Source organism: Syngnathoides biaculeatus, chromosome 4, assembly GCF_019802595.1.
Source record: "Syngnathoides biaculeatus isolate LvHL_M chromosome 4, ASM1980259v1, whole genome shotgun sequence".
NCBI lineage: Eukaryota > Metazoa > Chordata > Actinopteri > Syngnathiformes > Syngnathidae > Syngnathoides > Syngnathoides biaculeatus.
Window position 1 is genome coordinate 15,236,838 of NC_084643.1, and position 14,406 is coordinate 15,251,243.

The 14,406-nt window shown below is 43.1% G+C and overlaps 1 protein-coding gene across 5 annotated transcripts in view; it reads right to left on the minus strand.

The window, feature by feature from the left end:
* The window catches only part of LOC133498860 (multiple epidermal growth factor-like domains protein 9), a 93,492-nt gene that overhangs the window by 16,430 nt on the left and 62,656 nt on the right, over positions 1-14,406 (minus strand). For 3 of the 5 annotated variants that reach the window (XR_009794481.1, XR_009794480.1, XM_061816060.1), the window contains exon 5: positions 7,577-7,870. The exons of 1 other annotated variant lie outside the window; for it this stretch is intronic. Coding sequence is in view for 2 of the 4 variants with exons in the window: in XM_061816060.1 (XP_061672044.1) it covers positions 7,577-7,870 (294 nt within the window). In the remaining 2 variants the exon portion in view is untranslated. The remainder of the gene's footprint in view (positions 1-7,576; positions 7,871-14,406) is intronic. One more of the 5 variants, XM_061816061.1, reaches the window with a different exon arrangement.

A 14,406-nucleotide genomic window follows, 5' to 3' on the forward strand; every position in this document is an offset into this window, starting at 1 on the left:
TAGACAACTATATATATATATATATATATACTGTATATACACAATGAATAAGTCGTCCAGATTTACACAGAAGAGTTTGAAAGCGTATAAAAGTCTGGACGCATACAAATACTTTGTTGCCGGATCCGTTCTCAATCAGGAATAAATCCCACATAGTGATGACCCACTCAGATGTTTTCAATACAAATACCAATATTTAAATAAATGACCCCTGGTTTTACACAAACTAGCATTCATTAACTATGATTGGAGAGAAAATTTAGGACAGGGAGTCGTCTCCTCCGTGCAGGGAAGCGTATTGCTACCACACGTGAACCTCCGTAAACTTCTCAGTGACAGTTTATTCATATTTTTAAATACGCATTGTTCTCAAATGAGCAAACCTATCGTTATAAATACTTCTTGATAATTTGAGATTGAGAAGGATAATTCCTACCTGAAATAAAATGATTGCTACACAGGCGTGTGGATTTCGTTGAGCGCCATCCATTTAATTGCCAAAATCCATCGATCTTTTCTGGTCTTTTCAAATGGTATTCTATAGAATAATATCTTTGAAGAACTGTCACATCTATTGTGACAACCAACAGGTCTCAGGGCAATTTAAAAAATCTGCCCAGGTACTGCCGAGCAGCTTTGTTTGGCCGGCAATATGGCACCGTAAAAACGGTGACATCACATGCACGATCTCTATATCCAGTGTCCTAAATCTATCCATCCACCTCACGAGCATCGTGGGAGTGCTGGAGCCAATCCCAGGTGTCATCAGCCAGGAGGCAGGTTGCACCCTGAACTGGTTGCCAGCCAATCGCAGGGCACATGGAGACAGTCACACTCACAATCACACTTAGGAGCAATTTAGAATGTCTAATTAATGCATGTTTTGGGGATGTGGGAGGAAACCAGAGTGCCCGGAGAAAATCCACACAGGCCCGGGGAGAACATGCAAACTCCATACAGGTGGACACACAGCCAACGCTCTACAGCTGTGCCGCCTGTTCCAAATGTATAGTTGAAAAAAACTCTTGGGTCACTGCTGGTGTCGTGGTACTTTTGCCTGACTTTGCTACGTACTGCGTTGGTTCACTTCTCACTCAGCAATGGTGTGAATGTGAGTGCGAATGGTTTTATGTGTCTATACAAGGGGTATCATTCTTACTCAGGGGCCACATGGACGGAAATATATTCTCAAGAGGGCCGGAACAGTAAATCATGGCCTATATATATATATATATATATATATATCAAGTTACATACTTTATATCTTAAAACAAAAACTTTTCTTTGTTTTAATACAGTCCAAAATAGTACAAGCCTGGACTGTATTAAAACTGTACTATGGACTGTATACTGTATACAATTAGTACAAGCCCAACATCACTATTAATCGTAAAACATTTCAATTTTTTGTTTTAATTCTGAGGAAAAGGAACACACAATGCCTCAGCTATTCACATAACTATATCACAGAACAATGAACTACATCAGGGTGTCATTTCTCAGGCAGAGATATACATAAAAATAACATAAACCTGTTCCCTAAACAAGTGCAAGAAGAGCGTATACAGTCATAACACTGCATAACAACTTTGTTGCGCCTGAGCAGGTGTTTGTGCAAGTTAATTCAGGTGCTATGTAACATCCACCATAAAATGCAAGGTCCTGCATCCATTCTGTGGAAGGACATTCTAACACTAGTTTCACCTTTTCTTCCATGAACTGTACAATTTCTTGTAACTTAAAGAAAGAGCACATCAGCTTAAGCTCCGAACCTTAATGTGGTATGGAACGCCATAGATGTGGTCTTTTTCTCTGAGAAGAAGAACTGACGGAGATTCAGGCCTCTGGATCAGATTAAATGAACAGTTTTGATGACCACTGCCATGACATTATCCATCTTTAATGGCTTGCAACACAAAGCTTCCTGGTGCAAAATACAATGGAAAGTCCAAAAATGACGTGTTCCATTTGCAGATTGCCCTTTCTTTCTGAACTTTGTCACAAGACCTTGAATATTGAGGGCACACCATCTGTAGCCAGGCAGACAGCACAGGACCAGCGCTATGACGAATGCGGTGAAATTATCAGCTGCTGTCTTTCACTGGCACCCTCTCCACGAACTCTCCAGGGATGGTCAATGTATCATCAACTGCGCAGATTAAAATACTGTGCAACATCTGGAATTTCCATGCTTCCATTAATTGCAACTGAAAAGGCAATAAATAACTATACTTTGTGCTGTAACTAGCTGTCAAAATCCACTGAAAGATCAGAGATCCCGTCTGCAACCGTGTTTCTCGTTAAGCTCTTATTTGCAAAAACCTGGTGCCTTTCAGGACACACAATCGCTGCTGCCTTCATCATGCATGGTTTTACAAATTCAGCGTCATTAAATGGTTTTGAAGCCACTGTGCTTTCATTTGCAATACGGTAGCTAGCCTTCACAGCAGCGCCACTGATATCTCTGCTGTGATTAAATACAGACTGCTGCTTCTTCAGACCCGCCAACAGTTAATTTGCCTTCTTATTTTCCCCCTGTCCTTGAAAGTTGTCATATTTGTCAGCATGAAGACTCAAATAGTGGCAAAGAAGGTTATATTCTTTCATCACTTCAACATGTTGTGAACAGGCCAAACATACGTGTACAGCTTTTCCATTCACTTCCGTGAATTAATAGGAGAATAACCATTTTTCTTGGAACACGCTGCCCTCAGCCTCCACTTTTTTTCTTTTTTGACAAACATATTGCGGCAATGAGTATCCCAAAGCACACATTAAAAGTACCATAGAAGCTGTAATAAATAGCGTGGGCAGTACACAAAGCAGCTCATCCGGACTGAGCGCTTGACCTACTTACTCTGCTCCGGTATAAATGGTTTGCTTGCTGAACACAACTGTGCGCCATCCAGTGGACGCAATCAGAACATCTATATTCCGTCCATTTTCTTTGCTGCTTATCCTCACAAGGGTTGCAGGGAGTGCTGGAGCCAACCCCAGCTGTCAAAAGGCAGGAGGCGGGGTACACCCTGAACTGGTTTCCACCCAATCGCAGGGCACATTGAGACAAACAGCCACACTCACAATCACATGTAAGGGTTGTTTAGAGTGTCCTGTTAATGTTGGATGTTTTTGGGATGTGGGAGGAAGCCGGAGTGCCCTGAGAAAACCCACGCAAGCAAGGGGAGAACATGCAAACTCCACACAGGAGGGTGAGGGATTGAACCCGGGACCTCAGAACTGTGAGGCCAACGCTTTCCAGGTGAGCTACCCTGCCGCCCAATCAGAACAGTCGTATCCTTTTTTATTTTTTTTAATTGCAGCTCATTTTTGTGTCATTGTCAAGTTTCCTACTTGATTAAATTCCGGCCGTGCCGGGTTATACCGGTTTGTGGGTCGGATTCAGGGCTTGACCTACTTACTCTGCCCTCCTATAAAAAGTTTGCTTGTTGAACACAATTGTTATTGCACCATCCAGCAGATGCAATCAGAACAGCAGTGTTTTTTTTATTTTTATTTTTTTTTAGTTGCAGCTCTTTTTGTGCCCATGTAATAATTTTAAACTGGATTAAAAAACAAGACAGGCCGGATTAAATTGGTTTGTGGATCAGATTCGGCCCTTGGGCCCTACATTTCATATCCCTGGTCTATACTGGATGTGGCCTGTGGCTCACTGGCAACCACTTCAGTGTGTAGTCCACCTTTTGCCTGAAATCAGCCTGGATAGGCTCTTGCACCCCACAAACCTGAACAGGATAAGCAGTATTAAGAATGGACAGATGTTATTTAGAATGTTGCTAAAGATAATTTCCTCAAATATTTTCAATATGAAATATGGAAAAATAATAATGATGTAACAGAATGATTGTTTGTCTGTAAATAGCCTATTATTTGCTGATGACCACTTCAGGGTGTAACCCACTTTTTACTCAATCTCAGCTGGCATAGTCTGTAGCTCATAATGGAATGGAATTGGATGGGTGTATGGATGAATCGGTGTCACGTGGGAATAGTTACGATGCTTATCATTTATCTTTTCGTTTCTTTTGTGTGCCCGTAAAAACAACTGTAAAATTTGGTGAAGTGGCTGGTAAAATGACAAGCCAGATACAACATTAACAAATCACTTTGGGTCTGTACAGAATGGCAAGCATCTCTGGACCTTGACTGGAATCTCCATATTAAACACTCCTGGAGTAAATTAATTCATTAATTCAAATAGTGACAAGAAATCAGGGAGGGGGCAAACACTTTCACAGCACTGTATCTAAATATTTGCAGTGTTTAGTGTTACTGTACATTAACAGCCACAAATCTAGACTGTCACTATTTGCATGTTGGTCATATTTAAATGTTTCTCATCATCAAATTGAAATATTGGTTAGCGACAACACAAGTAAACAGAAAATGCAGTTTTTAAATTGTGTTTATTACTAAGTGGAAAAAAAATCCAAACTTACTGGTCCTCCCCTCCTTGAGCAGTCACCTTATCATGGGGGAGGGGTTTGTGTGTCCCAATGAGCCGAGGAACTAAATTCTCAGGGGCTTCATCCCCATTGTAGTGTCACCCATGGCAAACAGGTCCTAGGTGAGGGACCAGACAGACCACGGCTCAATAAACCCCTATGATGAGTAAAAATAATAGATCTAGGTTTCTCTTGCCCGCATGCGATCTTGGCGATCCAATCCCTGGCTACAGAAACTGGCTGTAGGGATGTGGAATGTCACCTCTCTGGCAGACTAGATACAGTCAGACTCTCCTCCACACACTGCTTGGGGTTTGATAACAGTACTCTTGAGAGGGGTTAGACTTCCACTCTGGAGTTGCCAATGGTGAGAGGCGCTGAGCAGGTGTGGGTAAACTTATTGCCCCCTGGCTCAGCGCCTGTATGTTGGGGTTCACCCCAGTGGATGTGAGGGTAGCCTCCATCCTTCGCCTTCGGGTGAAGGGACTGGTCCTGACTGTTGTTTGTGTCTATGCACCAAATAACAGTTCAGAATGCTCACCCTTTTTAAAGTCTTTAGAAGGAGTGCTGGAGAGCGCTTGCACTGAAGACTCCATCGTTCTGCAGGGAACTTCAATGCTCAAGTGAGCAATGACAGAGAGACCTGAAAAGGGGTGATTGGGAAGAACGGCCTACAAAACGTCCTCAGAACCCAAGCGGTGTTCTGTTCCTGGACTTCTGTGCTCATCGTCGGTCATCCATATAGAACACCATGTTCGAGCATAAGGTTGTCGATATGCACACTTGGCACCAGGACACCCTAGGTCACAGTCCGATGATCGACTTTGTTAAATCTGTCAATTGGCTTGCAGCCGCATCTTTTGGACACTCGGGTGAAAAGAGGAGTGGAGATGTCAACTGATCACCAGATGGTGGTGCGTTGTCTTCGAAGATGGGGGAAAATGCTGGTCCAACATGCAGGCCCAAATATATTGTGAGAGTCTGCTGGGAACGGCTGGCAGAATCCCCTATCAGAAGGAATCAACGAAAGAACTTTGCTCATGGTCCAGGGCAGGTGGGGGCATTGAGTCAAGTGACTATGTTCCGCACATCCATTGTTCAGGGTAGCCGACCGGAGCTGTGGCCATAAAATGGTCGGTGCCTGTCGTAGTGGCAATCCCCGTACACGCTGGTGGACACCAACAGTGAGGGATGCCGTCAGACCGAAGTCCTATCAGGCCTTTTTGGCCTGTGGGACTACCAAAGCAGCTGATGGGTACTGGTTAGTCAAGCGGAATGCAGCTTTGGTGGCCGCTGAGGCAAAAACCCAGGCACAGGAGGAATGTCGGAGGGGAGGGTCCGTCGAGAAGTCAAATCTAAGATTCAGGAGGAGCAATTTAGATTTTGTCATGGCCGTGGAACAGTGGACCAGCTCTACACCCTCAACAGGGTCCTCGGGGGTTCATGGGAGTTCGGCCAACCAGTCTAAATCTGTTTTGTGGACTTGGAGAAGGCGTTTGTCCATGTCCCTCGGGGAGTCCTGTGGTGGGTCCTTTGGGAGTATGAGGTACCAAACCCCCCGACAAAGGCTGTTCAGTCCCTGTATGACCGGTGTTAGAGTTTGGTCCGCATTGCCAGCTGTAAGTCGGACTTGTTTTCGGTCAGAGTTGGACTCCGGCAAGGCTGCCCTTTGTCACTGATTCTGTTCAGAATTTTTTGGGACAGAATCTCTAGGCACAGTTGAGGCATAGAGGGGGTTTGGTTTGCTGGGTTCATTATTGCATCTCTGCTTTTTGCAGATGATGTGGTTCTGTTGGCTTCATCAATCTCCAATGCTCAATGGAGTTGTTCACAGTCGAGTGTGAAGTGGCTCGGATGATAATCTGCACCTCCAAATCTGAGACCATGGTCCTCAGTCGGAAAAAGTTGGCATATGCTCTCAAGGTCGGGGATGAGATTCTGGTCCAAGTGGAAGAGTTCAAATATCTTGGGGTCTTGTTCACGAGTGAGGGAAGCATGGAGCTGGAGATTGACATCCTGAATGGTGCAGTGTCTACAGTGATGCAGACTTTGAATCGGTTCGTTGTGGTAAAGAGGGAGCTAAGTCGAAAGGTGAAGCTCTCAATTTACCGGTTGATCTACAGTCCTATCCTCACCTATGGTCACGAGCTATGGGTCATAATCGAAACAATAAGATCCTGGATACAAGCAGCCGAAATGAGGGTTAGGGTTATACAGACTTTGCTAAAGTTTGGGACTCCAGTGAGAGCCACTATCTACAAATCGCAAAAAGATTGAAGAGTGGTGAACCTCCCAAGGAGTGGCCGGCTGACCAAAATTACCCCAAATGCACAGTGATGAGTCATCCAAGAGGTAAAAAAAAGACCCCACAACAACATTCAAAGAACTGCATGTCTCAGTTGCCTCAGATAAGTTCATGACTCCACCAAAAGAAAGAGGCTGGGGAAAAACGGCCTGCAAGGCAGAGTTCCAAGACGAAAACCACTGTTGAGAAAAAAAAACAAACAAACCTGAAAGTAATTTTGCCAGAAGATATCTTGATGAGCTGCATGACTTTTGGGAAAATGCTGTGTAGTCTGACAAGACAAAAGCTGAACTTTGTGTAAGGTGTGTGTCACGTGAAAGTAACACCACATTTCAGAAAAAGAACATCATACCAACAGTAAAATACGGTGGTGGTATGATGGACTGGAAGTGTTATTTTCCTTCATGACCGGAAAACCTTGCTGTGATAAATGCAACCATGAATTCTGATGTCTACCAAAAAGTCCTGAAGGTGAATGTCCAGGTTCTTGTTCATGACCTCAAGTTGAAATTAACGTGGGTTCTGCACGAGAACAATGATCCAAAGCACACCAACAAATCTGCTTCTGTATAGCTGAAGAAAAACAAAATGACAACTTTGTGTGGCTATGTCAAAGTCGTTATGATGTCGTATGATGTCGTTATTGCTTTTATTGATAAGAAGAGCTATCTTTGATGAGTCGGGATTACAGATTAAAAAAAATATAATACTTTGTCAGACAAAATCTGGATTTTTAAATTTTGTGAATCTCAAACGATTGAAGATGTATCAAAAAGATAAATGATGTGAAGTGATGTTAGAAACTTACTTAGACGGCTGCAGTTATGAGCCCGGGCGTCCCCCGCAAACCCAGGAGCACAGAGCTGGCATTGGGGTCCAGTGGTGTTGTTAATGCATCTGAAGCAGTGGCCAGTGTCGGGGTTACAGAGCTGGCGAGGACCCTGAAGATCTGCATTCCCACTACAGTCACATGGCACGCATGCCCCGGAAGCTTTGTAAAAGCCGGCGCTGCAATGATCACAAAGTGGCCCAGAGTAGTGGTGAAGGCACTGGTCACACACTGGGAAGCCACTGGGATCTGAACAAGAAAACACACCAATATCTATCAGGAGGTTGATAAGCCAACAAAGGGGAATGTTGCGAAGTGATGAATTAGTAAAAACTAACCTTCAACTGAGCTACAACAAGTCCATCATAAGACTCGTTGACACATAAAATAATAAATGGATACCTATTGTTAATCAGATAAACATTTTACATTGTTTCTTTATTTTCTAACCCTGCTGTTAAGCTCCTGATAATTACAAACCCTGATTTCAATGAAGTTGGTATGTTGGAATAAAAAGAGAATGCAATGATTTGCAAATCCTATCCACCCTATTTTCAACTGAATACAAAGACAAGATATTTAATGTTCAAACTTTGGAATGTTTTTTTTCTAATATTCTCTCATGCAACATAAAAAAAGCTGGTGAGGGCTAACAAAAGACTGGGAAACTTTCAGAACGGCTCGTATCATCAAATCAGAGCAAGAGGTGGAGGTGTAACACGGTCCTTGTCAGTTGACAAATCAGTGACAATGGCTGAGCCGCTGGAGACAGGCAAAGAGATGTTTTTTTCAAAATGGAAATTCACCCAAAGGACCATGTGAAGACTTCGACTTAGATGTGTGATTATAGTTATAATTTAGTGTCTCGTGATGTCATTGTCGGTCTGCTATATGAACAGAGTAAACTAACGATGCTGCCCATCTACACACTCCGATGTACCCTAGGACTTCGACCCAGAACCAGAGTGCCCGATGAAGATGTAAACTCCACGCATTTGAACCCCAGTTCACAGAACTGTAAGGCAGATCCTCTAACCTGTCGTCGACCGTCCCTTCATCTATATTTGGGGAAAAAAAAAAAATCAACAATGGGGGAGCATGACAATCTAGACCTACAATTTGCTGATCTGCTTATGGCTTTTGTTTATTATTATCAATGCAGAGACGATCTTTGAGGAGACGATCTTGGAGACATCAGCACAGCAGGACGAGAAACAATCAAGTGGCTTACTCACAAAGCTCCTTTGTTCGAGACTCAGCACCCAGTTGTTCAATGCATGTAATCCATGGAATAGTCTGTAATATACTGAGTATGTAACAGGTATTATGATCATTCTTGCCAAATTGTTTAAACAATCATATTTAAATTCAAACAAAAATTAATCAGTCCAAAGTTTCAGTTTCCTGAAGTGACATTTAGGCGACATCTACATAACACGTTAGCAAATTGTAGCCAATAAGGTGACATGGGAGAAAATAAGAAATTTTTCTTGTTCTTGGACTAAACTTGCAAAGTTCATTGAGAAAATGTCCATGGGATCAGATTTTGTGAGGAAAAAGGTATTTCACCCTATATCTAAGGGAGAGCCAGGATACCCCGCGGAGGAAACAAATTTTTGCTGCTTGTTGGGATCTGGTTCTTTCAGTCTTTGCCTTTTTACTTAGTTCTCTCTTTTTCACAACAAATCGATGCAAAGTCTGCATCACTGCAGAAGCTGCACCGATCCACATGTCAATCTCCCACTCCATTCTTTCCTCACTCATGAACAAGACCCCAAGATACTTGCATTCCTCCACTTGGGGCAGGATCTCATCCCCAACCCGGAGAGGGCACACCACCCTTTTCCGACTGAGGACCATGGTCTCAGATTTGGAGGTACTGATTCTCATCACTGCTGCTTCACACTCGTCTGTAAACCACTCCAGTGAGAATTGGAGATTACGGCTTGATGAGGCCAACAGAACCATATCATCTGCAAATAACACAAATGAAATGCTTAGGGCACCAAACTGGACACCCTCTACGGCCTCACTTCGGGATGTTGTCAATTCCACCAAAACGCCTTCCCATGAGGAAGCTGAGTCTGGGTTCTCTGAGGCGGGGTCTTCTATCTCTGGGGTTGAGGTCACCAAGGTGGTTAAAAAGCTCCTTTGTGGCAGGGATGAGATTTGCCTTGAGTTTCTAGAGGCTCTGGATGTTGTCGGACTGTCCTGCCTCACACGCCTCTGCAACATTGCGTTCACATCGGGGACAGTGCCTCTGGATTGGGAAACTGGGTTGGTGGTCCCCCCTTTTAAGAAGGGGGACCAGAGGGTGTGTGCTAACTATAGGGGAATCACATTCTTCAGCCTCCCTGGTAAGGTCTACTCAGGGGTGCTGGAGAGAAGGGTCCGTTGGGAAGTCGAAACCCAGATTTAGGAGGAGTAATGTGGTTTTCGTCCTGGCCGTGGAACACTGGATCAGATCTACACCCTCGGTAGATCCTTGAGAGTGCATGGGAGTTCACCCAACCAGTCTACATGTGTTTTGTGGACTTGGAGAAGGCGTTCAACCCTGTCTCTTGTGGAGTCCTGTGGGGGTTCTTCATGAGTATGGGGTAACGAACCCCCTGATATTGGCTGTTCGGTCCCTGTCTGACCGGTGTCAGAGTTTGGTCCGCATTGCTTGCAATAAGTCGGACTCGTTTCCAGTGAGAGTTGGACTCCGCCAAGGCTGCCCTTTATCCCCGATTTTTTTTCATAACTTTTATGGACAGAATCTTTTTGTGGGTCCCCACAGCCTGTCATCTTTTTCCATCTAAGCCTATCTCATGCATCTTCCTCTCGAACACCCACTGTCCTCGTGTCTTCCCTCACAACATCCATCAACCTTTTCTTTGGTCTTCCTCTTGCTCTTTTGCCTGGCAGCTTCATCCTCAGTACTCTTCTACCAATATACTCACTCTCTTGCCTCTCGACATGTCCAAACCATTCAAGTCTCCTCTCTCGAACCTTTTCTCCAAAACATCCATCTTTAGCTGTCCCTCTAATTGGCTCATTTCTAATCCTATCCAACCCGCTCACTCCTATAGAGAATCTCAACATCTTAATGTCTCTCACCTCCAGCTCGAAATGCTATTGTCATTTCAGTGCCACTGTCTCTAATCCATAAATCATGGCTGGCCTAACCACTACTTTATGATTTGCCCTTCATCTTAGCAGAGACTCTTCTGTCACGCAAGACACCAGATCCCTTCCACTAGCTGTTCCAACCTGCTGGGACCCATTTCTTCACTTCCTTACCACACTCACCATTGCTCTGGATTGTTGACTCCAAGTATTTGAAGTCGTCCACCCTCGGTATCTCTACTCCCTGTTGCCTCACTCTTCCCCCTCCACCTCTCTCATGAATGCACATATATTCTTTTACTTCAGCTAATCTTCATTCCTCTCCTTCCTTTCCAGTGCATGCCTCCATCTTTCTAATTGTTCCTCCACCCGCTCCCTGCTTTGACCACATATCACAATATCATCTGTGAACATTATGGTCGAAGGGGATTCCAGTGTAACCTCACCTGTCAGCATATCCAATATCACAGCAAAGGGGCTCAGAGCTGATCCGTCATGCAGTCCCACCTCCACCTTCAATTCCTCTGTCACACCTAAGGGACACCTCACCACTATTTTAACATACTTCTCTGCCACACCAGACTTACGCATGCAGTACCAGAGTTCCTCTCTGGGTACCCTGTCATAGGCCTTCTCTAGATCCACAATGTAGCTCTTCTGACCTTCTCTGTACTTTTCCACTAGCATTCTCACTCTTTCTAGGCATGAAACCATACTGTTGCTCGCTGGTACCCATTTCTGTCTCAAGTCTTGCCTACCTACCTACTCTTTCCCATAACTTCATTGTGTGGCTGATCAACTTTATTACTCTATAGTTGCCCTCTGACCCTTAGTTCCAGCAGGGCCACAAAGCATGCCTTCTGACCCTTAGTGCCAGCAGGGCCACATAGCATGCTGGGAGGAGGTAAATACCGTTTAATGTAGATGTTTTGTGTCAGTTATTTCGTGAGTCATTCTTTTATTTGTTTTTTTATTTTCTTATTATGCTATTCTGTTTACTGTGGTGTGATAATTTTAGTTTCGATGTGGATGTGTCCGACATTGTCAGTAATGACCTGCCAAAATTGGCTTTCTGTGGGAAGATGGAAGCTTCTCCTGCTTACAGATGTGAAATACAATAGTTCCTCACTGCCTTGTGAGCGCCATCATATGGCATCTTACATGCACACTAAAACACTTGCTGGCATGCATGATAACAGAGTAACCAATGCATTTAAGTTTACTTTTGTTGGACAAGTCACACAACATTTGCAATTGTTGAAATCAGTGTGTACATAGGGTGCACCACATTATCAGGTGCCGTGTCTAACATGGTGCTTCGTCGATTGAGAAGAGAATTTAAGACCTTTAAAATTGTAAAAAAAATATAAAAAAAAAAACTTTCGAGACCAAAATCCGCAAAGATGCAGGGCCGCAAACAGTGAACGGTGAATGGGCAAAGGCACACTGTACACCTGAACACACTGGTTACATTGTTAGCATGCATGCTAGCATGTGTTTTAGCGTGGATGTAAGCTCTCATATGATGCCGCTCATGAGTCAGTGTGGAACTACTATTATGGAATTATATACATAGACAGTGGTACCTCGGTTTTCAAATGTCTTGGTTTTCGTACAAATCGGTTTTTCGTATGAAAATTTCCAGATTTTTTTGCTTTGGTTTTCGAACAAAAATCGGTATTCGAACACGCCGACCAGCTGACCCACTACGATTTGTTATTGTGCTTTCGAACCCACCCCTGAAAAAAACTGAAAAGATCTAACGCGCGCAGCACAACCAGTTGACTCACACAATCCTCTGCTCGTGGACGTTTCCCAGTACTGTCGTGACTTATTTGCTTCAAATTGAGCAACATTAACCCCCGATCATGGCTTCAAAGAAGGTAAGTGGAACTGTTGGTGCTGAAAATAGGAAAGTGATGTGTAAAACTGTCGACTTCAAGAAGGATTTGATAGCCAAGCATGAATCTGGTGTGCGTGTTTCTGAGCTATCGAAGAAGTATGGCATGGCGAAATCGACGATCAGCACCATCCTGAAACAAGTATGCCTTCAAAGCAAGTTATGTTGATAAAGGAGAAACGGTGTTGACCAAGCAGAGGCCACAGATCTTGGAAAAAGTCGAAAAGTGGCTTCTTATTTTCGTGAACGAGTAGCAGTTAGCTGGGGATAGTGTTGGCGAGGAAGGGATGAGATGTCGTCTGATGAGGCTGAAGGCAGGAAGGATGTCCCAAGCGCAGACAGGAAAGCTATCTGCGCTAAATTGAACGAACCTGAATGAAGCTGAATGTTGCAGAGCACTGCAAAATTTGGTTGTTATGAGCCACTTCACAAAAGTTATTAAAAGACGGCAAAAACAAACATTGGACTCGTTATTTGTGAAAAAGGGGCAAGTCACCCCCACCGAAGACATTTGAAACTGTTGTTTTGCATTGCTTTTTTCTTTTGTTCAATTAACCCTACCTATCGCTGCAAGTTAACTTTTTTTACGTACTTTCTGTGCAAAAAAAAAATATTTATTTTTCCCCGCTCATTATTGCTTGTTTAAAGTTATTCTGCACTTTTGTTAATAAAAAAAGTTCAAAAGGCTGGGGGCCGAATTGCTACACATACGGCCTAGCATAGTCTACTAGGCTAAAGCATACATTTTAAGCAAAAAATGAAATTTATTTCTTCAATGATTTAATTATATAAAGTATTTAAACTACACATGTATCTCTAATATGCAGTTTATTATCAGGAAAAGCTAAAAAAAAAAAATCACTTAAAAATATTTTTTAAGCTTGGAACACATTATTTCATTTTCCATTGATTGTAATGGGAAAACGTGCTTTTCAAACGTTGTGGTTTTCAACCAGTCTTCTGGAACGGATTGTGTTCGAGAACCAAGGCACCCGTGTATGTGATAATTTTAGTTTCACCATGAGTGTGAATATCTTGAGTAATGAATTGTCTACACTGTCAGTGTGTGGGGAAATGTAATTCTTCTTTTGCTTAAAAAAGTAAAATTGCAATTGTTCTTCATTGCCTCCCAAAAAAAAGAACGTTAGCCTATCACCTATCTCATCCCCTGATTCAGTTCCAGCCAATATGTCAATCATGCGCCTCGATTGACAAATTCTTGCCTTTTCTGAAGTGTCACTGCGGATGTGCATATCAAGGCGCGTTGTAGCGTTCTGGCGAGTTGACCTTCTATTTACCATATAGTCTCTTCCTTTCTTCACAGCAGTTGTGATGACAAAAATCTTGCGCAGCACACCCCATCGCGGCAAGGATACACTGAGCACCCCCCGTATGTAGATCGTGGGAGAGCGTCTTTAAAAATAGATTTTAGGGCAAAAAAGGTTTGGTCACCCCTGGGCTAGATTATATACAATTTTATTTTCTGTGTAATAAGTTGCTAGATGAGGAGCTACACTGAATAGATATATTTTTAGTATGAAATAGGTAAATATATAAGAATAATAATAAAGTATATAAATAATAAAGATAATAAAGAATAGACATTATAGGCCTACTGTGCAAACATTTCTTACAAGTTCAGATGGACAAATATGGCATCCATTATTTCTACCAGTGATGGCCAACCCGTGGATCTCGAGCCGCATTTGGCTCTTTGCCTGTTTTCATAATGGTTTCATTGAAGGCACAAAAGCTAATTGAAGTTCTGGTTTTTTTTGTTTGTTTGTCTGTTTTTTTTAAA